Below are 27,239 nucleotides of genomic sequence, written 5' to 3' on the forward strand. Positions count from 1 at the left end.
CTGGGAAACCAGATGACCCTTCTCTTGCTGATAATGTAAACAGTCATCTAACTGAGCCTGGAGCCATGGGACTTGGAAATAAAACCGGAGGAATTTTGCAACAGGATAAGTGTGAAAACAGCCAACTCTGTAAGGTGTGTTCATTTCACTTGTTGTTACTCTTATATACAGAGAGTGTACAAGCATGCAGGAGCTCCAGTGATAAGTGAGGATTGATGGTTGAGGAAGTGCTGATAACTGAAACAAGACACAATATATGTCAACATATATTCTTTTAGCACATTTAAATTATAATAATTATTTTCTAGATTTGGATGAGAGAAGAAAAATAGGATATATGCATTCATTCCTACTGTTTTGTTATCATTATTGTTCAGCACTTTGCTTGGACCTGGTTGAAATTTAAAAGTACCGCATAAATAAAGTGTTATGTGTTGTAATTCATTTGTTTATCTGTTTAGCCATTCATGTATCTGTTGACCTTTCTGTTCATCCATCAACACAAGTTCCATATTTCAGACTGGTCAGTGCAGAAACATCAGCAGCAAGTTACACTATTGTATTAATACTTTAAATTGGTATAATATAGACAGCGAGCTCATGTAAACGGAGTCTGGAAAAGTGAACATTTTTTTACATGAAATGTGTAGGAATCCTGTTGGTTTCGTCTTACTTTCCTGGACTTTTAGATAACACCCTGGCGCTGCTGAACTCCACTAAATGGACTGTTTGCAGCTGCACTGTCAACTCCATCCGCGGAGGTTGCAAACAGCTGGTTTCAATAAACGTGGGCCAGCAGAAACATTAGTCTGAGTGAGCATTTGTTGACTTTGCATGTGGAGCTGGGGGAGCACGGCGTTTCATAATATGCGTGTCTGGTGATGTAAGTTATAGGCTCCAATAAAATCAAATAGGCAGGTCATGACCCAGATCCCTTCACCCTCGCGATCGATTGTTCTTTGGACAGTTCATATCTCTTTACATATTTTGCGTGCTACGAATTTTAGCTCAGATTAAGCTGACTTTAGTAGCTTGCCAAGTTCTTTCAAACCTGCATTCATTCATCACTCTGGTCAAATCGTTGATATTTTATTAAATGTCAGCATGTAGTTTAAATGTAAGAGAGACTTTTAAGACATATAAAAGTGAAAATGTCCTTGTTTCAATCAGTTTTGACTCAAAAGCTACAGCCACACCACCTCCACCAAATTTGAACTGAACCACATACTAACCACTGGAGGCCATCCAAAATCAACCACAGTGGGGACTCCAGCCAACTCCTCCACTTTTGTAAACAAGTCTGCCTTTTACCACACAGCTGCAATCTGTGTACGTGTGTGTGTGCGCGTGTGTGTGTGTCTGACTGTAATTACGAGCATGTGTAAGTTGCCGAAGAGGGAACCATTCCAACTGTAACAACGTGAATTATTTCAAGTTCAAAGTGGATTCTCTGTGGTACCCCTCCGCCCTCCCACCACCCTACCAGCATAGAGGGGTGCAGCCCAGCCATTTTCAACTAAAGCTGGAGTTTGCACTCTAAATAAATCCAGACAATGACACTGTTAAATTTTATTGTTTTTTGCAGAAATTCAAAGTCGCTTGCACAACACTTCCCTCTAACTGGTCCGTCCTACTTGTCACGGTGTAATTGCACGCAGTGCATTGTTTTTCCTTCTTTAAGTCATAAAGTTTGACCTTGGTGTCAGTTTCTGATTTTCTGATTTCTTGTAGCTCACTCAAAGGTTCCCTGAGTCGTGATAATGTTGCATTCAGAATGAAGAACGCAGCACCGGTGCATCGTAGGACGTCCACTCATGACAAAAGTAGTGATAGGAAAGTCTTCATCTGTGTTTACTTCCACCGAACACCCAGATTCCCAGCACATTTGTTTCCAAGTGTCTTGCAACATCCTTTTTCTCTACTGCCAGTAGGTGGTTGAATGCATTTGAAATATATATATATACAAAAGCTTCATGAAATGGTCCTTTTTAATCAAGAAAAAGTAAGTATTATATGCAAGACAGCAGTCAGTCACACACTCCAGATTCATATGGTCATTTAAATAGGGCACACACTTCCTGTTTTTAAGAGATTTGTGGCTGCAAAGACGTGTTTGTTGTCAGAAAGTGGTTTTAAATTATTTACCTGCTTTGAAAAGATCAGAATATATTTATGTTTCGTATTTTTAAATTTATGGGTTTTATAGCTCTAAAATATATACACCTTCAAGTGTAGTACATTTTACTTCTATAGTGGGCATACTCTGTGCATGACACAGAGTTATGTCATGTCTATATAAAATATGATAATATATTAACTGACTTGAAATGTTTAAAGTTTTGTCAAACTGAATATAAAGCCATCCATTATCCTTTTGAGCTTTAGAATTTTTAAGGCTAAAGTTTTATCAAGAAAAACTTGGCTGTGAAATCGAAACTTGAAGAGTCCCAGATCACCGTACCGTCAAGCCCCAAACAGCAGCCAGTGTCATTTAGCTTGCTCTCAGCGATAAAAGCGATTGCGCTGACAAAAAGGGAAGGGTTGAGAAAACCGTGGTCAATATTTCATGTTTTTTTCTGCAATTCAGAAACAGTTGTGATCTCACCATTCAAGAAGACAGAATGTCTTTGGTTATTAAGAAAATACACACTCCCTTTTCCACAGGCTCTAATTAAAGAGGAAAAGTTCAATCAGGCAGCATTAGCGGTGATATTGATGTACTGCTTATGCTTCGAGATCCTTACTTGTGTTTACTTGAGCCGTTTAGGCCAAAGTGACTTATTCCTACACCAATCTAGATTAATTATCAAACAATTGATAATATTAAAATGCAAAGCAGATAGCAAGGACCCACCTTAACAATAATTTTAATTGATGTTCAGCAAACAACAACCTATTCCAGTGCTTCAACTATTATTAGTTAAGATGCATAGTACATTCTTCTCGGACAGAGTGAAAATGTGAACGTGGATACCTGTTCTCTAAGGAAAGACACATATATCTCTGTTTATTCCCCCATGTTTCATCATGTAGGGTAACATCATATGAAACAGACATAAACACCAGTAGTCTCATTTTTACTACAAGACAATTAGAGATGTACGAATAGTTTCGGAGAATGACCCAAAAATGGAGCTAAAGCTCAATAAATCGCTCCCTGAAATTCATGTCTTTCTTCAGCTTCTCTTAAGGCCATTCAAATAAAAAGAACACACAATACACAATAACCTGCATCATATTATTGTGTATATTTGGATGGGTGACCCATACTAAAACTTTAATTACAATGTTTTAAGGTATTTCTTGATAACATTTTAATAGGGATGATAAGAATACTTCATGGTTCCTGAGTGAAACTGTGTTATCAGTTCAGCTACGAGCTGTTCAATGTTGAGGAAACTATATCAACAATTTGTCTCTCAGGAGTTTAAAATAAAGATTTTATGCTGACTATTTTTGATTATAACATCACCCTTGAATTGCAAGTGAAAAGGACAAGGAAGCAAGGATCCAAAGGCTCAGAATCACCTGAACCAATTGGCTTTCAGCACCAAAGACACAAACTAAAGAAAGAATTGAGCATCTTTCATTTCATTTCATACAGTGGACCCTCGACTATTGAGAAACAATTGCTTACTGGAGATGTGGACTCTGTTTTGATTTTAAATTTTACCCAATCGCTCATCAAGCTCTCATGGGATGAGTAGCAGAAAACGTGACCAAAGAGCCAAAATAATAGTTCCTTAAAACTTTCCGGAGTTTTACAGAAACAATTAAGGGACTGCCGCTTGTTCAAGAAATATTTTAGCAAATATATTTTAAAAAATTGAATGAATACTTTTAATGTTTAGTGATAGCTGTGCGTGAATTATTTGATGCACAAAGTGATTCATTTCATTTCTAAATCAGTGAATTTTTGGTGATTTTAGAAGCTAATGTGCATTGATCTAGCAATTAAATCGATATGAGAAGACGCATGATGCTGTATAACAAATCCTTTTTTTTTTTAAACCTGTATTATTGTGTTCTTTTCTGTGTGTTCAGTCAAAGAAACCAAATTCTGCACAAGCCTCCACAAACCCATCACCAGCAGAGATAAAAACAAACTCCTGGGTGGGTCAAAGGTGGACTCAAGCTTCCCACTTTCTCAGTGCGCTGTGGTCTTACAGACATCCTTCTGAAAGATTCAGACATGACACGACTCTGACTCAGTCTCTGAGCCAAGGTCCCTCTGGATTTCACAGCAGCTCCTCGTCAAGCATGACAAGCTGACAACTTTCAGATTTTCTATGAAACCCCCGATCATGGGAAACTTGTTCTTGTCTTTCATTTTCAGTGTCTTGAGTTCATTTTTCTGAATTTAATGTGGTTTTACTTGGCTTGTTTGAATTCTAACAAGCTGCTGGTCATTGGATACTTTCGAAGTCAGGTGAGAATCTACATTTTAATCTTTTATTTGTTCTCCTTTTTTTCTTTTTAGCAAATTTAACATTAAATTCTTCTTTAACGTAAGGATCTGAATTTGACCTTTCCCCACCTTCTGAGTTATTTCTTGGTGGCTCCAATGTGCCTGCCTCTTTTAATAAATCACAGAAATCTCTCCATAAAAAAAAAATTAAAATATTAGCTTTTCAATCGCAGGCATCCTGATGGCTGTCTGTGTGAACAAAGTGCCGGCTTATGCTAACTGAATTTCGGTCAGTAGTTTCCAGATAAAACTCCCTTCCCTGAAAAGTTCAAGTGGTCCGAAAGAATGTGGGGGCTGGACGCTGGGAGGCTGTTGTGTGTAGGAGTCTAAGCTTACATGTGGTTTCATTGGGAACTCTGCCAGGCTCAGGGGTTGTTCTTTTTTTTTTTTTTTTGGTGGCGGGGCAGTGGGGTGGGTTGAAGGGTCACGTTGCTCCAGAGGGGGAAAGTTCTGCTTTTCATTACGTGAACCATTAGATCACATATCTGCTCCGCCTCTCTGACTCTGCTATGTTTCCTGAAATTTTCCTGTCAGTCAGCGATCCAGTCCTCCTCTGTATTGCGCCACAAGTAAAGATAAAGGTGTGCGTGTCTGATTGTGTTTGACTAAAGGCATAATAAGTTTGCAGGGATACGTGGGCAGTGTACAAAAAAAAAAAAACATTCCAGAATTGATTTCAGTTCCTATGGGATGCATCTGAATACTGCTGAAACTGACAAAGCAGCGGATACATAAAACAAAGGAGAGGCGATATATCTGGCCATGCAAATATGTTCATGTTTTCTCTTATAATTATCATGTTGCAACCATATGCTTCAATGTATTTTGTGTGGAAAAAATAATAGTAAAGTAGATGGACAATAATGAATGTTTTTATTATTTGTCACAATGTTTTGTGCACATTTATACCCTCCAGGTTTTCCCATAAGTATTGCCACGTGTGTAGCTCCATCTATTTTTCCAGCACAGTTAGTTTTCTACCCAGCATATTTTGAATTTAAGCCAAAAAGTTCCAGTTAAGTCTCATTTGACTGGAGCACCTCCCTCAATATGTTTCTTGTCTTAACAGCATGGCTCAGTGAACTGGGAACAAGATTTATTAAATGTTTTCTTTTTGCCACGGTTCAATAACTGTCGTTGTACACATTTCCTAGTTGTCTCATATCAACACATTCCCCTACCTGAGCTGTGGAACTCTGCAGCTCTGCCAGAGTTACCATGATTTTTTATTTATTTATTTTATTTTTTTGCCTGCTCCTCCACTTCTTGCAGATTAGTTGGGTGGCTCTGCCTTGGTGGATTTGCTGTTGTGCCATTCTCCTCATTTTCACCCACCGTCCGTTTACCAGCTCCAGGACCCGACCAAAACCCCTCAGTGTCAATTACCTTGAGAAATAATGAGTTTTGGTTAAGTGTAAAACTGGTTTTAATGCCGAAAATGATCAAATGTTACAAGCCATGCAAGTCATACAAATGGAACAGATTCACAGTGCTGGGCTCCACTCAGCTCACCTTAAGGGTGACACCAAAGTGAAGCAAAGATTGTAGCGCAAGTTCTGCTTTTATCTTCTTCTCATTCTGCACCCGCTCTAAGGGGGTGTTGGTCTGCCTTAATCAGTTTTTATTTATGTGTGACTGTCTTAAATGTTACGGTTATGCAAGCATGTGAGCAGATAAAAGAGGCAGAGGAAAGACAAAGAGCCATTTTTATCCACAACTCTAACAAACATCCAAAGGCCTCATAGAACAGCGAGGCATATTTGGTTTAATAGAAGTCAAAGTATATTTTTTCTTTTAAAGTTTGCTGAATCCCACTAAAATATATGTAAAAAAGGTCAAGGGTTATTGATGCTCCTGCAGCAAACTGTATAGGCACAGCTGCATTCACTTCAATTTTACCTTCATTTATGTTGGCAGCGTTGGAATATAAAGATATTTAGAGAAAAGCATGCATGTAAAAGCTTTTGCAGCGAAACTTACTGAAACGCTTTAGTGGTGTTAGAACCTCTGTATTATTATTATTATTATTATTATTATTATTAAATCTACACGTGAAGTTATTTTTATCAAAATGGTAGACAATTTGTTGGAGTCACTCGAGTTTTAAGTTCTTACAATATGGAAACTTTTTGGAGGGAAACATTATCTGTTTCGATACATTAGAGCCATAAACAGACAGCTGTCTTCAAATACAATAAGTGATAATTCACCGACACATAAAGGAAACAAACTTTTTTTTTTCTTTGTAATTCACGCATCAGCCTGCTTAAAGGGTGTTTTAGAATCCATGTGGCAAAAAAAAACAAAAAAAAACACGACCGAAATCAGGCTGAAAATTCAGACACCTTCAGTTTCAGCGCGCAGTTGTAACATCCCGTCCACAATAAGCACCCCCTCTTTTGTCCCGCTCGCGGGGCCCCGGTGGTGGGTGGATAAGTGGAGTCACATGGTCACTTTTCCTTTTTCCCACACAAACACACCCACATCCTCCTCCACGCTGCCGCTCTTCTTCCTCACTCCTCGGCTCAGCACTGAGAGGACCGCAGCGGGCAGTCCCGCTCCGTCTGGATACTGTAAAGCAGCAGCGGCACAAGTTGCGCCTCGCAGGCTTTTTACTTTCTTTCTTTTTTTTTTTTTTCCCGCCCACCCCAACACAATGAATCCGAATCGACCATAACAGCCGCGCTGTTCCGCTTTACCCCAGTCCGTGTTGGAGAAAGTCGACATCACGCCGTCCTGGAGGAGTTGGGAGGACTTTTTTTAGAGGTAATTATTAATGCAAGGAGTTCTCCATTTGTCTTGTTTTCTTTAATTCGAGTTTCACTTTTATGTGCATCATCTTCTGTGTTGCTTTTTTTTGTGGTTTAAATGCTTTAAAGTTGTCTGCTTTGTTGTAGTGCTGTAATCCCAACTTTTAAGCAGGCCTAATGTAAATGCTGTCTCCTACCTCCTCCACATCCAGGTGCAAACTGCTTTCAACGTGAGCTCTTTTACAACAGGCCCTTACCTTTGTTTATCCTGCACCATGCTTTACAGTTTTCCTGAGTGGGGGGCGGAGGGGGGTTGCGTTTTTAAGCCTAACATTTGGGGGGTGAAAGAGTTCTTGGATCTACATGCATCAGTGGTCTTGTTGTGGAATTATAGTCCAACGAGTTCCCTTCTTCCATCATGTTCAAAGCATCTCTGACTAATGCAGCTTTGCACAAATCTGCCTCAGTCACAAAACAATGTTCTGGTCTCTTTTGTCTATATCACTGTAATTACATGAGTCACTGCTGCAGCCAGAACAGCTTCTTTCCCAGCTAAAATAACACCGGTTGCCTTGACAGCCTGAATCTGAATCTGAAGTTGAGGTGAGGCGATCCTCGTGTTTTTCAGAAAAAAGGAGGTCACCGAGGAGGACCAGGAGGAGGACAAGACATGAGTCTGGTTGACGTGAGGCGAGCGGCCGGGGCCCTGACCCTGCCCCTGTCCGGCAGTGACTCCAAGGAGCACCACTTGGACGGCGCGGGCGACAGCGACCCGGAGTCGCAGCGCAACCGGACCCTGTCGCCGGACCTGAGGCAGGACTTCAACATGATGGAGCAGAAGAAGAGGGTCACCCAGATCCTGCAGAGTCCAGTACGTAGAGTCGAGCTGCATGAGACTGCTTTCCTCCTACACAGAAGCTTTCACTGTGTATGAGTAATGAGTGGTGGTGTTAGAGCCAGAGAGGCAGTGAGATGCTTTCTTTTTCCATGTTTAAAAAAATCTTTCTGCATTTACAAATGTTATACAGTAAATTTGTTTTTCTGTGAAATGCTGCCAAAAAGGTTTAACTTATGATACTGTAAAGGAACAGCTACCTTGCAAAACATGAAAGTATGTCCTGTATCAGAATTTAGTTTTATAGAGAGAAGGAAGATGTAGCATCTCCTACCTTCCCCCACATGTTGCTGAACTCACTTAAAAAAAAGGCTAATACACTTGTTCAACAGAAAGGTAAATTTGACTCCTTTAAGGTCTATGTGGTTGCTAAAATCATTAGTAGTCTTGGCCTGAAACGAAAGGAGTGCCAGCCATCATTCTTTTTTAATGCAGCACTTTGAACTATAGCTAGCAGGATACCTGCTAAGCAGCCAAGTGCAGATTGTACCACATTTAATATGCTGACTAACTGGTTAATTTCAGCTTGTCCTGCAGGGTTTTCCATACAATGGGGAAAACTGTAATATATGGATGTAGTTTTTTTTTTTTTTTTCTGTTTATGTAAAAGTATCAAGAAGTGACTTTTGATGTTTATATGTCCATCATTCCTTGGTCCCACCTTGCATCCCTTAATCTAATCACAGTAAAGTTGCCATAAACTCACAGTGAAGTTTGTATTTAAACATTGAAAACAGGTTAAAAGCAGATGGAGGACTCTAGAAACGTAAATCAGGAAAAGTATGAAATTGTGGCATGAAAACTGCTTAAGCCTCTGGGTAGCAATACTCAGATTTTCTTTTTTTTTGGAAGGAAATGAAGAGACATTAAAATGGGATATACCTTTAAAACTGATGTGATTCTTAAGTTAGATCTCTTCATCAGGTGTTTATTTTACTTTCTGCTAGTGTGCTATCAAAATAATATTGCATATAAATATTTTACATAAAATTATGTTTTATTTTTTCACTCATCCTGTCACAACATTTCAGGCGTACCACATGAAAAACAATGTCGCCTACATGTTCCAGGGCCAGAGATAAGATACTATCTACAACAATCAATATGCTAAAGTATTTTAGGAGCAGCAGGAACACTTTTACCTATTCTATTCTGTTTTAAATTAAATTATTTATGTAATTTTATAAATTTTTATCTAAACTTTTTGCATAAATACAGTAAAATTATGGCATTCTAACCTCATACCAACGTAGTTTCTACTTGTTGGGTTATCGTCTTCAAAATCTTCACTCTTTATCTGCATTACTTATTTTTGTTTTTATAGGATCACAGTTTTAGGAAATCATCCATTAATTGCTAAATATTGCAATGATCATGTTATTGTGGCAAAGCCACATTTCCTGACGGCTCTAATCTGTCATTACAATGCTTCAGCCACTCTCTGCGACTCTCAGTATGTAGAGTTACCTGCATGATGTACGGACATCAAGTACAGCAAACTAATTATATAATCGGCATGCAATGCATGAATATCATGCCCACAGTGATATATTCTGATGAGACCCAGTTTTTCTCTCTGTATTTTGATGAAATTCAGAAAGTCTTCCCGAACTGCTTCAGAAGGCTTTTTATTTCTGTACAGCTGAAAGCAGCACCGTCTAAAGCACCGGGAGGTGTAATGCACAAATTGCCAATGAAGTGCATAGAAATAAGACGAGCCCACACTCCTCTTTCATTGCATAACAGGCACAACAAGTGAAACTCATCACCATGGGAACTGTGGATGGATGGAGCAGAATACCAGAGCTCAGCTGTAGCCCACAGAAATAAAATTAAAAAAAAAGAAAAATATTGCTGTTTCAGAACTCACTGGCAAGTTCTTCATGCAAAAATCGATAGTCGGGTTTAATGTACACCCCCCTTCGTCCCCTCTTTGCTTTTAATGAAGCCCCCTTTTCACAGCCTCACAAAGAGCCTTTTAATAAGCTTTGGTGATTTGTGTACAGTGGTAATAAGGAGAGCCGCGCTCCCCGGACACATCCTCTGGAGACGCCGGAATGAGGTCAAGGTTGTGTTTGTCCCAGTTGTCAGGGTGACGCGAGATTTACAACAGTGTTTTTCCTCCTTCTCCTGCCTTGTTTACAGGTGTTCAAAGATGAGCTGGAGGGCCTGATTCAGGATCAGCTGACGAAGGGCAACAACCCCTCTGGTCTCCTGGCTCTCAGGCAAATTGCTGACCTGGTCATGGCCAGCACCGTGGGAGGAGCTGGCCCTTTGACTTCACCCATCAGTGAGTGGCTATGTTTGCAAAAGAGTCTGTCCTCGACCCTGCGGGCCCGGCTGACTCTAAGCGCGCTACATGTGTACGAGCGTGTTCTGCACCCTGATTAACCTCATTGTTAGAGGGTAAATTCTCAGACTCTTGTGACGCTCGACAACCCCGAAACTGCAGAAGAGGCACAAAGTTGTTGACAACGTGCTTCATTGTGTGCGTCTCTCATGACCACTCTTGGTAAAGAATTATAGCAGTTTGCAGTGGTAATTATGTTAGTGTGACGGTTTGCCTCAGGGGAGTTTTCAAGGAGGTCATGAAGAAGTTATAAACATTTGGATCATGCCATGGAGGAAGTGGCTGTGAAACTGCTTATGCAAACCTTTCTTTCAAAAAGCCAGAGTGGCTGTAAAAGAAGGCCGAGTTCTGTATCATTATATGTCCTTATATGGAGGTAAAGGCCAAAAATATCCTCCGGTTTCACGTTGGGAATCGTGAGACCTTTTTTAGCCTTGGAGCCGCATTCAGCCGTGGAGACTCCAGTTTCCTGTTTGTAGGAAGCTGGATATAAAATAAAAGCAAAACCCTGCATCTGGACCTCGGTTACATGGTTTCCATGTCATCTGGACAAGTACGGAAAAGGAAGAGTTGCTTTGTTTTGTTAAATTGAGTGAGTAAACACTGAATAAACTAATGTAGACCATGAAGACGTAAACTCTGATTTGCAGTCTTGAATCGGACCAATGCACTGAAGCTGTTATGTCTCGCTGCAGGCTTTGGGATGGTGACTCCAGTAAACGACCTGTACAGCATCGAGTCTCCGTCCTTTGCCAAAGGAGAGAAGCAGAGCCGCTGCAAACTGGCCACCCTCTACAGGCTTGTTGATCTCTTCAACTGGGCTCATTTTACAAGCTCCTACATCACTGTGAGCACAACTTCACTGTCACGCTTCGGTGGACGGCTGCTTATTTATGCAGTGGTTTGCATTTCTGTATGTGAGCTTGGCGTTGTGACCTCTTTAGCGGTCTACAGAGGGAATCCCTCTTTAATTCAGAAAGCATAAATGATAAATGGTGTAGATATCTGAGATCTCCAAGTCGAAACGGCTCTGAGAAGCCAAGTCACATTTCTGTCTATGTGTAGAGTTATACTTCACTGTCGTCAATGCAGATCGGCTTTTACAATGTTGGCCAGAGTGAATTTTCTCTCACATGGTTGGAAGTGTTGATATGCACAGCCCGAGGAGTGAGCTTATAAATCTCTCTGCGTAACAGGTGCGTGTCAGCAAAGAGCAGGACCATGTCCTCATCAGTCCACGAGGCCTGTCATTCGCTGAGGTGACGGCAGCAAATTTGGTAAGAACAACGCCCGAGCAAGATGTCACTAACTGAATGTTACCACCGGTGTTACAATGATCTTGTTTTCCATCTTTTGCCCAAATTCACTGAAACATCAACATTTGCTATGAATTCATTCAGTTCGAAAACTGGATGATTGTGTTTAACTAGGAATATCGAGACAACAATCTTACTTCGGACTGTAGGGGGAACTACGTAAGGCCAGTATTCGAACCCAGAACCTTTTTGCCACAAGGCAGCAGAAATGTCATTGGTGTCACAGCTGTAGGTGCCTCATATTGTGTCGACTGCTTTGTTTTACTTCCTTACCCTTTTTTTCAGAAAGTTGCTAGGACAGAATTTGTACATGTTTTGCTCAGACTGTCTGCAACGGTTCAGGATAGTTGTCACAATGGAAGCATGCAATGTGGGAACAAATGCCCTAATTAGTGTCTGTGTGCGGGGCTTTCCTTACACAGCAATTTGTGGTGGAGGCACATGTGCTGCATACCTCTCTGCTTAAGCTAAGGATCTAGAATCAGAGCACATATGGTTTCATGTGTCGTCAAAATTTCTAACAGCCACAGAAACACCTTGTATAATGAGGCCTTTGAAGGGTTTCTAAGAATGATTTTTGAACTAAAATGAGCCAAAGGCATTCTGCAATAAAGAAAAGGCACGCAGAGCCTTTTACACTCATGAAACAGAATACAACACAATAAAAATAATATCAGGATTTTTTTTTACTTTTTACAGTATTTTTGAATGTGAGTACCACATTCAAAAATAATAACAGCTTGGTTATTCTAGTTAATGGTAAATATCCAGCTAAAACCCTAAATATTAGGTATATTTCAGTGACTTTTCATCATAAGTAACTTGATTCTCATTTTCAGATAAGAATACATTTTCTTGAGGACCTCCTAATCTGTAAATAAAATATAAACGTTATTCGTTATGCCTATTCTTTCTCGAACAGACCTGTTAGATGACAGAATTATTAGAACGCTATATTCTTTACTTGTACTTTTGTGAGAGATTATGCTTGCTTTTTAACGTGTTTTAAGCCTAATAGCTAAAAATAACTTCTGAACAACCTGAGGTAAATATTGGAAAACAATATTATCAGTCTTGGTTTTATTTTGCTACAAAGCCTATGAGAAACTTTACTGGGAGTTTTCCACTGGGCTTACCCAGGGATAGTGGTTGCTTAGCAACAGTCCATACGGTTTCATGCATAAAACCGGTCTTAGCGCAGTTGCTTGCTTGCTGTGATGAATGGTCTGTTTTGATTAGCAGTGGGAGGATGGTATCATGGAGACCAAAAATTAAAATACATTATTGCGAGAGAGCATTGTTTAGAGTTAATTTCACTTTAAATCTGTTTGGTGCGAGATAAAAAACAATTAAATGTGTGGCAAGTACCAAATGAATTATCACTGCAATAACAAAAGCTCAGTTTGCCATTCTTTCTGCTGTTTATGTTAATATTGTATGTCACATAGTGAATGTACTGCAGATCAATGCGCTGCACAGAGGTGGCTCTCACTCAAAAACTGCCAGTTTACATACCCTGTTTGTGACCATGCTTATAAACGCTGCAATGTCTGGTTGTTTTGTAAATCCTGCTTGAAATAACATGCACACAGTTTATACTGCACAAACACAAAAGTGCTGTTTTTATAAATTATGCTGGTAAGATAGTATAGCACAACTGTTTCCTGAGATACCAAGACAAATGCAGTGATTTTTGTTGATAAACTATCGTCTTGCATTGTGATCCTTGAAAGAAATTTAAAACACAGCAGGGCAAGGATAAAATATCTAGATCTATAGTGGATATATGGCCATGGAAAACTTAACCAATGCTTGTGTGCGCTCATAAAAACCACTAAGGATCTGATTCTAGTACTGAGTACAAGAAAGAGCTTCATTGGTTGCTCTGTTGATTCACAAAATGCAAAAATTGAGTTTTAGATGCAGCCTTAAAGCTGGTGCTGCCAGTTTATGTTTCCATAAAAAGCCATTGGAAACAGCTGTTATCTGTCTGATCATTTACATTTTTCATGTATTTTTCAATCATCTATTTTACTTCTAAACGTTTATATTTATATAGTCTGCAATGCTGTGGAAAAGGTAGTCACCACTTCCAGATTTTTTCTGCTTTATATTTTTTTTTACTTTAAATACTTCATATACCACATATACCACTGTCTGATTGGATATATATCCAATCAGACAAGTTTAATACAAATAGATACAAAAAACAGTTTTTGTATCCAAAAAATGACAAAAAACACTGTGGTCCTATATGAAGATGTATTTGTCACCATTACTGAGTCAAGAATAAATGGGTTTTATTCACTTTTTTTTTTATTTGTTTTTTGTTTAGTTTCGCTGACCAAAACGAGGCTTGATCACTGCCAGATGGTAGAATAAAAACCCCATCTAAAAATAACCTCTTTGGCAGCATAAAGCAGGCTGTATGATTTTTTTTTTTTTAAAAGCACATCACACCCCATTCTAACGAAATTAAAATACAAAAGAGAAACATAGCCGCTGACATCAATCCGTGACTTCAATAATTGAAATTCTTTCTCCAGCTTGAACTATTTGTCTTACATGCAAAGCTCTTGTCAGAAAATTCACACTGCACATCACCTTGAACACACCGTGAAACACGGTGGTGGCTGCGTCATGCAAAGTTGAACCTACAATAAATCACCATCCAGCAAGTTAATAAAGACCTGAGTAGGAAGGATGGTTGCCGCAGATTTGCTTTTATGTATGGGCTTGTGTTTTTTTGTTTGTTTTTGTTTCTTGCATCACATGTAGGTAAAAGTGAACATAGTGGGTGACGTTGTGGACCAGGGTTCCACTGACCTGGGCCCTGACCACTTTGGATTCGCTCCTCATGCTGCCATTTACTCGATGCGCCCCGACGTGAAATGCATCATCCATATACACACCTCAGCTACGGCTGCTGTAAGTATGCCCCGGTCATATTTTAATTGAGTTTTTCTTTTTTGTTTTGTTTAACTCTACATAAAAGTTGCTGCTTTACAGCTGAAAAACATGATCAAGTGAAAAGCAGCCTCTCGCATGCCTGGTTGGCTCAGGTACAGAGGCCCCTGTAATGTATTTTTACCATCCCTTTTGAAGCCTCACTGTAAAACGCAGAGCACACTGCAAGCATCGCTATAAAACTGCGTCTTTATTTGTGCCCAAGAGCAAAAAAAGAAAAGAAAAGAAAAAAAATCAGTGCTTCTGTTGAAGACGCTGGCGCATCACAGTCTCGCTTGTTTTCATCCCACGCTAACAGGTGTCCTCGATGAAATGTGGAATCCTGCCCATTTCCCAGGAGGCTTTGCTGCTGGGAGACGTGAGCTGCTTCGGTTACCATGGCTGCCTGGATAATAAAGAGGAGAAGGTGGAGTTTCAGAAAGCGCTGGGCCCGACTGCCAAGGTACCGCGAAACTGAAGCACCTCATTAACAGCTTGCTCGCATTAACATGAGGCAGGCTTATTATATCATAATGTTTCACACACAAGGGAGTCTATGAATGTTTTGTTGAACCGGTTTAATCATGGCTGTACGTGCCACTAGGCACGGCTTAATTATTAGACTGTATGCATAGTTTCTAAAAAGATACAGCCTCAAAACTTTTCCAGAGATGTTCCACTATAAATTTCTGTTTTGAAAGACTACATCTGTTGCTGCACACAGATGGTTATTGGACCGAAAGAGGGCTATAGCAACAAATTTGAATGTTAAAAAATATGTGCCAAAAACACATGGAGTCATGGTATAAAAACTAAAGAGGGTACTTCTAAAATGTAGCAAATATGAATATTGCCGGTATATTGACCTAAAACATGTACAGTTTTGTTTTGATGTTTACTAGTTAGAAAAAACATAATATGTTACATTGTGAACCATTGTGTGTGGGAACTATGCACAACATCTTAGTTGTGCCAAACACATCATTAGAGATTTAAAGTAATTAAGAGGAGAACACAACTAATTTTGAAACATGATGAAATATAAAAGTTTGCTTTCATAGTTTGCTCCCATTGCATGTTACACATTTCAGATTCCACACCCATGTCATTAAACCATTTAGTGTTAGTTTATTTCTCTTTGTGTTTTAAGTATTTTTCATGAATTATGGAATGAAATGTTCAGTTAACGTCATGCATATTATTTTATGAAAACTTTATACGGTTGGTATTTACCCTTCCAGTGTTTGTAGTTGCTGCCAACCCCTAAAACAACGACCTTGCAGATTTCGCTGCCAGTGCATAAGGCTTCCCACCCTCTGAAGGCACGATATGCATCTGCAAAAGCAGTCAATAGAAACTGAGCAGTTTTACTAAAACTTCAAAGCCGAGAACAGAGCTCAATTTTTGTTTTCTTTCGGAACACATAGATTTATGTTAGCCCGGGCAGAATATGGAGCAATTTTGTTCACAAGCTTCAAATAATCAAAGCTTATCCAGTTTTTTGTTTTGTTTTGTTTTTTTAGAACTCAAACAGAAAAACAGAAACTAGTGCGAGACCTTTGAAGTAGCTAGATCACATACCATGATCCCATGATGTGTTTTTCAGGTGATGCTTCTGAGGAACCATGGGCTGCTCGCCTTGGGAGAAACAGTGGAAGAGGCTTTTCATTACGTGTACCATTCACAGCAAGCCTGTGAAATCCAGGTACGCAAATGATGCTCTTCATCGGTTACCCTCTGCTGCACCGTCGGGCTCATTTCAGCCCAAGTGTGTCCCTGTACTCATACTCGCCACCGTCTAAGGTAGCCGAGTTATTGTTCATCATACGTTGATTAATGAGTCAGACGGATGAGATAAAGCCAGCGCCTAAAATAGACACGCAGCAGATGATGTCTGGCATGCAGGATTTCCAAGCAAATCTAAGTCAAATATGAACTGGGTGAGGCTTTTCTTGGGTTGGATTGTTTTGTTTTTTTGTTGTTCTGGTCACAAATTTGCAGTGAGAGCTCCTACACAGTCTAGGAAGTCTGAAAATGTGCAGAATTAGACCTTTGTATTCTCCAGATCTGGATAGGTATAGAGAAAGAAAAGAAGAGGATGGACAAATATGTAGCATTTGTGGAATTTATTCCTTTTCCTTTTTCTTAACTCTCTTCATCTCTTTGTTTTCTTCCTTATTTCCTCCGTTCATTACTTCTGACCTCAGTTCCATCTTTTCTTGCTTTCTTCTATGCTTCGTACCTAAATTTATTTTTTCTGGTCTTACTTCCTGGCTTCTTTTCCTTTTGTCTAGCCTTTCTTATGCTGTGCCTTACGTCCGTCTGTCCCTCTTTTTCTTTCTTGTGTCCTTCCTTTCTCCCTCCTGCCCTTTTGTTCCTACGTTTCCCACTCCTATTGTCTTTCTCTGACCTTCTTTTGTCATGTAAAATTTCTTTTTGCCTGTTCTTTCTTCTTGATGTTTGTTCTTTTTTGTTTCATTGCAAAGAAATGTCCCTTCTGCCTCTCCTTCTTTAATTCCTTCTTACTTCTTACTCCTTCCTTGTGTCATACTTTTCTTCCCTACATGTGTTCTTCCTTCCCTCCATTATATAGTATAATAGTATCTCTGAGTTGCTTTTGAATATTTTTGAAGTGCGTTTTATTGTACCCATGAGGGAAATTATAACTTCACGCAGTGATAATTTAGCTTTTACCACTCTGCAAACAAAGAACTAGCAAAATGAAATCCCATGTCTGACGGCTTCGTTTAGGTGAATTCTCTGAGGTGTTCAGGCACCATGGACGACCTTGTCCTGCTGGACAGGGACAAGTTTAAGCCCCGCACCCAGGGAGTGGCTGCCGCCGGGGTCGTCATTGACAACGAGGTCAAGTGGAAGGTGGGCGAGGCCGAGTTCGAGTCCCTAATGAGGATGCTGGACAACCTGGTGAGTGAACCCTCACCTCACCTTCCCAAAGGAAGTGACTGATTAGAGAACACAATGAAAAGACTACATGTGTTTGTTAATGTAATATTTTGCGTAAATTAATCATATTGTTATGTGATTGTACTCCCGTTCCCCTCATGGAGCGTGTTTGTATTTTTAAGTTGTTGAGTCCAGTGAACCATTTCCAGGGTGTGTTTTTTTTTTTTTTTTTTTTCTTTTACCTCTCTAAGGATTTCTGTGGGCTGATTGCAGCCGCTGTCTTTGCACCGGCTCTGATAATAAAAAGCATCCGGCTCGCTCTGTGGACAGACGAGATGTCAGGCTGTAAGTCTGAGTGGACTTCTCGCAAACAGCTGCTGCAGCTGTGTTAACTCTGTGGAGTCATTACCCGCCCGTCCACTCGATCACAGCTTTTCAGACGGGAACGAACGCTGTGGGCAGCTAAGAGAACCACAGACCGCTTATTGGAACAGCTGTATTTCAGCTAGTTTATATTTGGCATTTCTTCAAAGGCTTTTAAGGGCTACCGCGTGAAAATACAAGTTCATTAAGCCTAAATGGTGGTCTGACCTTTTAAACCAGAAGGGGAAGTGGGCTAGTTGTGTGAGGAATGAATCATAAGCAATAGACCCTTGCAGAAAGAATAACAAATTAGGTTGAGTGCATTAGTTTTCTGAACTAAGAAAAGAAACTGAGACGGGTCAGAATTTCAGATGGGATTTATGATGTCTGGTTTTTAAAAACCAAATATTAAGAAGTACGAAGAACAGCGTTGAAGCCGTCAACTGCTATCCATAATTATTGTCACGGATAACACCCTTTAGTGTTCTTATGTTAGCGATTAGCGTGGTTAGCATTAGGAGTCCTATAGACAGAATGTAGATTGTTACTTTAAATGTGATATTTGTAAAATGCTGGCAACATTTCCAAATCTTGCCATTACAGACAGAAGTGAAATTCTCATTTTATTCCATTTAGCCTTCCTGTTATCTGCTATCTTTATTGCTCTCTCATAACCCGAATGAACACACTAAGGATGGGCAATTGTCATTACATTTATAATTATTAAAAGATACATTTATCTTGATACAAATCAGAACTCATTGTGAGCTCAGTAATCTCTGATGATGCTTGCAAACCCCAGAAATGGACGCTTTGATTGGAATTGTTTCTTTTTCCTTTTTTCAGAACAACTTCTTTCACTGTTTGACTGTTTCAGTTACATCTACGAAAATTGGTATTTTGTAATGCCCTTTTTATAATAATCAATAATCAAGATTTTGATTAGTATTACAGCAGGCAAACGTTTTTATAATGATTGACCAGCTCTTTTCCTGTTTCCTGTGGTATTTTACTGACAACTTCTACAATAAAGAATGCCACATCATGTTTAAAAACTCCTTTGCTGTCACGTTTGTATTGACATTGACATTGTCATGATTATTATAATTTCATATGTATAGTTGGAATGTTTGAACGTTTCTGCTCGTCTGAAAATTATCTGATTCTCAAGTCAAGATCTTGCTGCATCTCTAAATGAAGCAGATTTGAGGAATCCCTCAGATTGTGAATGGAATATACCATTAAATAATAATTCATTTTTTATGCGTCTTCAGTCCTTGCATGTTAGTGAGGACGTGCTGGTTAAAACTGTGCTTCAGGCTCCATCCGGCTTGTTCTGTTGCATTAAAGGGCCAATGTGGAAAAATGGCAGATACACACACACATTTATACATATATACATACATATATGTATATATATCTGTGGGGATGGTGCACAAGCAACCTCAATCTAAACATTTTAATTAATACTCCGCTTTTGATGTGTTAACAAACTGAAAAAAGGTTTGATCTTCTCATTCATGGACTTTGCAAATCCATAAAAACAGTTTGTTTATGTTTTGGTCTGTTTAAATATTTAAAAGCTAAATGGAAACGACTGTTTTGGGGCCTGTGGATTGTTTGCGTTTTAAATGTTTTCGAGTGCAGCTCTCATGCCCGGCTAATGTAAATTGTTGCATTTAGTCATTTGTTTGTCCCTTCTGCACGCGACCTGACAGGGATACAGAACAGGCTACTCTTATCGGAACCCGATTGTCCGTGAGAAGCCCCGTTCCAAGAACGACGTGGAAATCCCCGCCACGGTGTCGGCGGTGCCGTCGGACGACAGTGACCCAGGTCTGCGCAGCCCCTTTAAGTTCATGGCACAGAAACAGCAGAGGGAGAGAACCAGGTGGCTCACCTCGCCTCACAGCTACCTGAAGGTCAACGTTCCCGAGCAGTCACCCAGCGGGGATGTCAGCCCCAGGACCAAAATCATGGTACACTGATTTTTAAAAGCTCCGCCCTTCACAAGATACTGAGTCGTTCACAGTTACGGCCTCTGCTTCTGGCTGCAGAAACAAACTCTGCTAAGTACATTTTCTTTTTATGTAAGCCTGCCCTCTTGTGGTTGGTTTGGAAGAAAGCATGCGTTAGATGCGGTTGTTACTTTAATTTCTCTAATGAATCTGCTTTGGGTTATTTTCAGTGGATGAAATCATCACAGCCAGGCAACAGCGTGGGGACCCCGATAAAAATCGAGGACCCTAACCAGTTTGTCCCACTGAACACAAATCCCACAGAGGTGTTGGATAAGAGGAACCGGGTCAGTTTTTTCTGCGCAACAAAATTTCTCTCGGTTTCAGGATATCACTTTCAAAATAACAACCAGACATGTTATTTAAACAATTACTGATCGTCAGTATCAGGTAATCTGACTACAAAACACAACATGTCGTTATTTTCACTGTTTAGTGTAACCAGTAAGAAAACAACCAGTTAAAAAATGTTTAAGCTTTTTTACAAATAGTTGGGCTACCAGCTAATTAAAGGAGGGGTGGGCTCTTTATTTTTTATTTAAACATTTTTTTTTTACTTAAATTATAAACACAATGAAACATTTTAATACTAGCAAATAAAAAAACCCAACTGTAAATTTGTATTTTAACACTAATATGAATGAATATATGTGACTATTTACTTTTATAAGAATAAGTGATAATTTAAAAAATCTATATACATTTTTATGTGAACACAGGAAGTAAAAAAAAATAAAATAAAAGATGCATCTTAACACATTGAAAAGAATATGCAAACATAAAAAAAATCTATATGCAGTACGTTCGTTTTCCTTTGACGTTCTGATATAATTGCTGTTCTGAACAGTGAACTATTCATATAAAACAGATTAGCTCAAACTAACACATAATCCACTTGGTCGATTTTCAGGCAGAATAATTCATCAGTCTCTAATCCTGATTTTGGCAGACCAGGTTTTTCAGCTAAATCAACAAACTGCCTCGTTAGAGTAGCATTGGAAAGCCAAACAATGACTTAAGACTCGTAATGGTTCTCTGAGACGTCTCTATCCCAAATAAAACGAGAGAGAAAAAGAGAAATGTCAGCTGATTCTATCTCTGGGAAAAGGGAGGTTTGGTTACAGAATCTCATTTCTTGAGTGAATAGAGTCCGGAGATCTTTTTACTTTGAACTTCACAAGAAGTAACTAACACAAATTCGCTCAGTATGACCACATCGCTTCATATTAACTAGAATACATTTTGGTGCCTATAGCACTTAGAAAGTAATTCAAGATATCCTTTGTTTTGTATTATTATACTAACTGGGTATCCTACATTTGCTCCATAGTTTGTAAGCTGAATAAAATGTGAATATTAACAGATATTTCTCTCGACTTTTATATATTACAAACATCTGTATGACATAAAACATATTTATCCCAAGTATCCAAAAGGATCTATGTTGAGTTGATGAATCCACTTAGTGAACAGCTTTATGTTCCTTGTTTTTACCAGTGTTGTATTGTTCTAAAATCCTGTCAAAATGTTTGTATATGCATTTTTTTTTTTAAATGTGTTTTCTCAGATAAAGGAACAACACAGGGGTGATCAGATGACTCCAGGACCAAAATCTCAATTACTGGCAGGCATTGTAGTGGACACCAAACCTGGACCAGTGAGTATACGCTTATGTGATGTTAAGAGTTCAGTACCTGTAACTGCAGTTTGCCAGCTTTTGTCCTTTCCTTATGCATGTTGAACATAGCTTCATGGAAACGTAGTTCTACGTAAAGGAGTCCTCTTAAGGAGAACCTTAAATTAAGATAAGCGTTTAAACCTCAACATTAATCTAAACCTGGCCTAAAGTATTCTGCACTGACAGTAGCATTTTGTCTCCTGCTATTTTAACTGGTACTGCACCATGTTGACCAATAGAAGCTGTAAACTATCATGTGTACAATTTTATGAAATCCAAACAATTAAGAACTGCAAATACATTGTTCACCACAGCAGATTTCACTGCATTGGATTTTGATGTCTGCTCGGTGAGAAATGTGCAACTTTTAATGAAATACATACCAGTAGCACAAATATATATCTTAAATGCTCTTTCCAAACAGTGTCTGAAACACGGCGGCTTAAAACAAAAATACAGCAGCCTACCAGGAAAAATCACAGATTATTCTCTTCATATTCCTCCTTCACGAAACCACTGGAATCGTCGTCTTCTGTGTCGGATTTGAACGGCCTCTCCCACACATCCTCAACCTCGCGTTCGATTTCGCTTCCATCTTGAGGCAAATTCACTTTTCGCTTGTGCTGTCGTCTTTATCACGCCTTTGTCGGTCCAGCCTTTTGAAACCCGTTGGTGAAAAGTCGCATATTAACTGCATCACAGCTGTCCACAGGATGCGGGGGGGGGAAAAGTAGCAGCTTATAAGTCTAGAAATTACAGTGATAAAATTTGACTTCTCTTTCCTCCAGGCTTTCATCATTGAAGATGAGGAGCTGACCCGGACTCTTCCTCCCAACCCCTTCAATGATCTCACCGAGAAGGAGCTGGAAGAATATAAGAGCCTGGTGGAAAGAAAGCAGCAAGGGGAAGAAGGTATTATTGTTGTTGTTGTTATTATTATTATTACTGTTATTATTAGTAGTAGTATCAGCAGAAGTAGTAGTATTGTCATTACAGTGATCAGATTGTGTCTCCCATGGCAGAGCAAAAGGGAACAGTGTCTGATTTTCAGATCTTTCTGACGGTAGATAAGATTGCTTTCACTTGTAGATACCGCCCGATCCTCAATCACCCAAAATGTAAGAAATCGGGGCTGATTGGTTCACCGCCGCTCCCTCCAATAAAACACAAGTGTCACTGGAGGGTGCCTCTGTCTCTGTAATGAAACAATTTTCATTGGGTTCATGTAATATAACCTTTTTTTTCTTAGGAACTAAATTATGACTTTCCATTAGCCGTAAGCACCAACTATCAAAATGAGCAGAAACCAAACCCAGTTTGCTATGTAGCAAATCTACATAACAAACTGAATCGCTAAATACATAATTTTTGTAATTAATATTGTAATATATTGAGATGATATTATAATACATGGAGATGCACCTGTACACAGCAGCTTATTAGATTGTCTTCCAGGCAGTTCATTAGTCCACCCCAGAGTGGGATCATTTCTGCCGGGGGAAACTTTAAGGCAAGATGAGCAGGAAACCTTGAAGTTTCCTGCAAACAAGCGTTGGGACACACAGCTGTCAGCCTGTGCTCGGCGCTGTTCAGTCGGCTCACAGGACGATGAGGGACGAGCAGCAAAGACTTCAATCTTGTCAAACCCTTCATGTCTCGGTTGTTACTGCAGGCGGGAATGAAATGTGCGTGCAGGAGAGGAATGTGTTTACGACTGTGCAGCAGAGTGTCACCTTTATTTCCCTTAATAACGTGTCATTTCTGAAACACGTCAGCTTTAGCAGATCTGTGCAGCTTGTTTAATAATTTTGGTTTGGGTTACTTTGGTTTGTGCGTTGCGACGCTGACAGCGTCTGAGCAACTATCAGACGAAGGAGTGGCTGCCACGTTGGATGGTTAACCGCCCTTTTATGATTTCATGTCTTTTGTAGAGGATGAAGATGCAACTGATGCTGATGAGATGACCACATTCGATGGCTCCACCATCTCCCTGTCACTTTCTCCGATAATGACACCAGCGAAACAAGGTAACCGGAAAATCAGCTGTCTCACAAAATGATTCATGCTCCTTGGATATTTTCACACGTCAACATAGTAGGGTCGTATGTGATTGAAAGTAGAACGTAGCTGTGAAGTAAAATGGAAAAAGTCCTAATAAGTACAAATCAGAAACATCCCCCCCCCGCTTACTCTGACCCCACCATATAAAATGTATAATCAATCTGTCTGTCGATCTAATTTTACTTTAAAATATGATCAAATCCAAGGAGCAGGAATGCTTTTGTAAATCACAGTATAGCAAATTGATGGTTTAGCTCGTGATTAAATGAGGCGCTTTCTGCAGCTCGTCTCCGACTCTGTCTTATGTGTCAACAGATTCAATACCCAACGGTAAGGACCACTTGTCTGAGCTGGAGGAGGATCTGAGCATCGAGGTATCCAAGCTGAGCGTGAGCACTTCAGAAACAGTGGAAATCTCCATAACAACGAGGGAGAAGACGGGGGAGGCCCAGACCCCAGAGAGCCAGAGCAAGTCCCCCAAGAAAAAGAAAAACAAGTTCCGCACTCCCTCATTCCTAAAAAAGAGTAAGAAAAAGAAGGAGGAGAAGGGAAAGACGGAAGCTTGAGTTTTTTTTTTTTTTTTTTTTTTACATGAGGGGGGGAAAGCGTGAAATGAAAGCCTTATTTTCGTTGTGTTGAAGGGAAGTGAAATAAGAGAAATGGTCTGATAGGAGAGCCTTCTGTGTGTTTCCCCTTATTCACAGCTATCTTTCCAAGTTCTTTCAATATATTTTTTTTTTATTAATTTGTGACTGACCACTGAGAGCTTCAAATGAATCGTAAATCAGATCACTAGCGAATGCAAAACGGCATTCCTATACTTCTTACCCATGTTTATAATGGGCTGTCATCTGTATCATAAAGTGTAGTTCATACAATGAAACATCAAGTTGGAATCCCTTAAACTGTCGTGTGTTTCTTATTATTGCACAAATTGTTGAATGTATTCGGCAATCTAGGATTTTCTAAAAACACGTTTAGCTAACAGTGACAGAAGTAGTTTTAAAAGTTTTAACGTTCTAACGATGTTTAGCTTTAGAAACAGTATGATTTGTATTTGATCTTTGAATCTAATCGTAGTTATATTTACATGTAATAATATACGTGGGTTTATATGACATGTATAACAGTATAGTGTTTGGTAGTAAATGATTTGATGGCCTTTATTTACTCACACACTAAAACATGCTGTGATGAATCGGACGGTATCAATCCATGTCGTTTTCTACACGTGTTCACATGTTTGCTGCTTTTACGGTATTCGTGATGAGGAATCGAACTGTGACTAATAGAGGAAGCTGATTAAGTGACTGTTTATGACTTTGACTTTTACTAATAGCTACTTTTTTATATATTATGGGATGGCAGTTATGTAAGTGCCAAGTGTGGATTGCAGCAAGTGGATTGGAGGACTTGGTTTTGTTTGTTAAACTTGTCAAAATGAAGGTATCGGGCTGTAAAGCTTTTCTTCTTGCTCACTGTTGGAGTTTTTCATGAAGTACAATGGAGGATTGTATATTTTTAACCCAGTCAATAATGTGAATGATGAGTTTGAACCCAAAGGGAGTGAACTTTTTTTTGTAAATAGTTTTGTTTTTGTGCAGTTCCTTTGTTATGCTAAGCCAAATGGAAACGACTCTTTAAAAACGTGACAGAACAATCTAATATCAATATTTTAACACTCCCTGTATTACAATGTAGCTTTACTTACTTTGATTAAGCTCCATATTTTATTTTATTTTTTTTGCGTTTACATTTGTATTGCTAGTGTGTGCTTGTGTTTCCCCTTTTGTTTACATTGCTCTTTGTATTGCCTTATTTCAGTGTTGGCCTTTTTAATACTGCCTTCTAGCTGAATAAAACATTTCTTCCGTAAGTTGTTCTCACTTCTCGTCCTTTTCTAATAAGATATGCAACTCATTTTTAAAATCCAAAATCCACTGACATGCAGAAAAGAAAAAGATGCAATTTGATTTAGATTTTTTTTTTTTTTTTTTTTTTTTTTGGCTAGACAAAATTACACTTCCCATTTAAAATAAAGCTTTTCTCAACAGTCCCCCCCTTCTTAAAATGCACTAAACTCTCCCCCCCAACCATCAGAAAACAACGCATTCATTCCGTCTGGTGATAATTGCCCATGTGAAGCTGCATAATCAGCCTTCAGCCATGATATGAATGAGCGTTGTCATGGTAAAACCCTGAGTGTGGGGGCTGTGAAGACAAAAGAGGGGATTTGGTGTCTCCAACAGGTGTTCGTGGTGGGGGAAGTGACAGGATCTGCACCTTCACGACCCCCTTAAACCACACACACACGCACACACCTCCATAAAACACATGGAGAGGAAGATTAGTATTTTTTTTTTCTGTTAAGGCTGTAAATGCATCTTTCCATTTATTAGATTTTTACCATTTTTGTGCTTGACCACCATCAGACTCCATATTTGCTAAAATGAGCATGTGGATAACAAAGCTCAGTTTAGTTTCTGCCCTGTCTGCAGCAGGCTGCAGAGGGTAAAGAGCAGGTGACAAATGTCTGACCTGTAGCAGCGTTGAGCTCTGACCTCTGGACAAAGGGTCTCTATTGTCGAGAAACAACTATAGAATCAACAGACCACCAGTATGCTATGAACCTTTTACATTTTTTCACATTGAACTACAAATCTTTATGTATTTCGTTGGAATATTATTTGATGGACCAACACAGAGAAAATTATACTTTTACAAACATTTTTGAACAAAACAGTACTTGGAGAGCATTTGTAATAACTTGACATGAATAAAGCTGTTTTATGAAGATCTTGAGATTTGAAAGAGAAAATTAATTAAAGCATCATTGAGACCAAGAACTAAAGTTAAAGAAGACAACAGTTTCCCACATGTTGAGAACCTCAAAATCCCGTGTTCAATCAGTAGCCCAGAAATCATAAAGAGTACAGCATAAATGGAAAGTTACCAAGACGGATCATTAATGAGAGAAGCAGCCAACATGACTACAGTGACTCTGGAAGAGCAGCAGAGATCTATAAGGTAAGACGATCTGTTGGGGAAAAAAAAGCCACAATGCGTCTCATTTGTAGTTTTCCACAAGTCGAATAGTAAACATGTTGAAGATGACAGATCAAATCAAGATCTGACGTTTTGGCCCAACATGCAAAACACCTTTCCCTCAACACGCTACGCCTCAGTATGGACAGGGAAGCTGTTCACAACTGATGTGAAGATGGCAATCCTTGAAGAAAACCTTATTTTTTTTCCCTTTTTTTTTTTTTGCTGTTACTTTATATTCTCAAAGCACCCTTAACTCCTGTAATGGTGGCAAGAACATAGCAAAGTTGTGAAAAGTGTATTTAACATCTCAATGAGCACAACTCATCCTTTGTCTCATCCTAGGTAGGGACGACAACCATTAAAGTTATAGCATGAGCCACAGTGGAATGGGTTAAAACGGAGCTACACACGTAACTCAGTTTATCTGAGACCAGATAAATAG

At 39.3% G+C, this 27,239-nt stretch overlaps 1 protein-coding gene across 3 annotated transcripts; it reads left to right on the top strand.

Annotated features, from left to right (window-relative positions):
- LOC103133546 (gamma-adducin-like) lies at positions 1-25,625 on the top strand. Of its 3 annotated transcripts, none has more exons than XM_016667961.1 (15): positions 1-134; positions 7,847-8,089; positions 10,259-10,403; positions 11,159-11,310; positions 11,660-11,740; positions 14,558-14,707; positions 15,045-15,188; positions 16,332-16,430; positions 17,477-17,650; positions 19,711-19,971; positions 20,181-20,297; positions 21,578-21,667; positions 22,477-22,600; positions 23,620-23,715; positions 24,065-25,625. In XM_016667961.1, exons 1-15 carry the CDS (start codon positions 66-68, stop codon positions 24,313-24,315), a joined length of 2,196 nt encoding a protein of 731 aa, XP_016523447.1. In that variant the 5' UTR covers positions 1-65; the 3' UTR covers positions 24,316-25,625. The 3 variants fall into 3 exon arrangements, with proteins under 3 accessions (XP_016523447.1, XP_007545384.1, XP_016523448.1); XM_007545322.2 differs by lacking the exon at positions 1-134 and adding an exon at positions 6,937-7,234; XM_016667962.1 differs by lacking the exon at positions 1-134 and adding an exon at positions 6,937-7,230 and having other exon boundaries at positions 7,839-8,089.
- Positions 25,626-27,239: the final 1,614 nt, after the last annotated feature.

This window comes from Poecilia formosa, unplaced genomic scaffold (assembly GCF_000485575.1).
Source record: "Poecilia formosa unplaced genomic scaffold, Poecilia_formosa-5.1.2 Scaffold12, whole genome shotgun sequence".
Taxonomy (NCBI): domain Eukaryota; kingdom Metazoa; phylum Chordata; class Actinopteri; order Cyprinodontiformes; family Poeciliidae; genus Poecilia; species Poecilia formosa.

What these genes read in the sequence shown, in the direction of transcription:
- LOC103133546 (XM_016667961.1), top strand. Translation starts at nt 66, where the DNA reads ATGGGACTTGGAAATAAAACCGGAGGAATTTTGCAACAGGATAAGTGT. An exon ending in TGAGGATGCTGGACAACCTG is followed by an intron (nt 17,651 to 19,710) that starts GTGAGTGAACCC and finishes GCGACCTGACAG; the next exon opens with GGATACAGAACAGGCTACTC. An exon ending in GCCCCAGGACCAAAATCATG is followed by an intron (nt 19,972 to 20,180) that starts GTACACTGATTT and finishes GGTTATTTTCAG; the next exon opens with TGGATGAAATCATCACAGCC.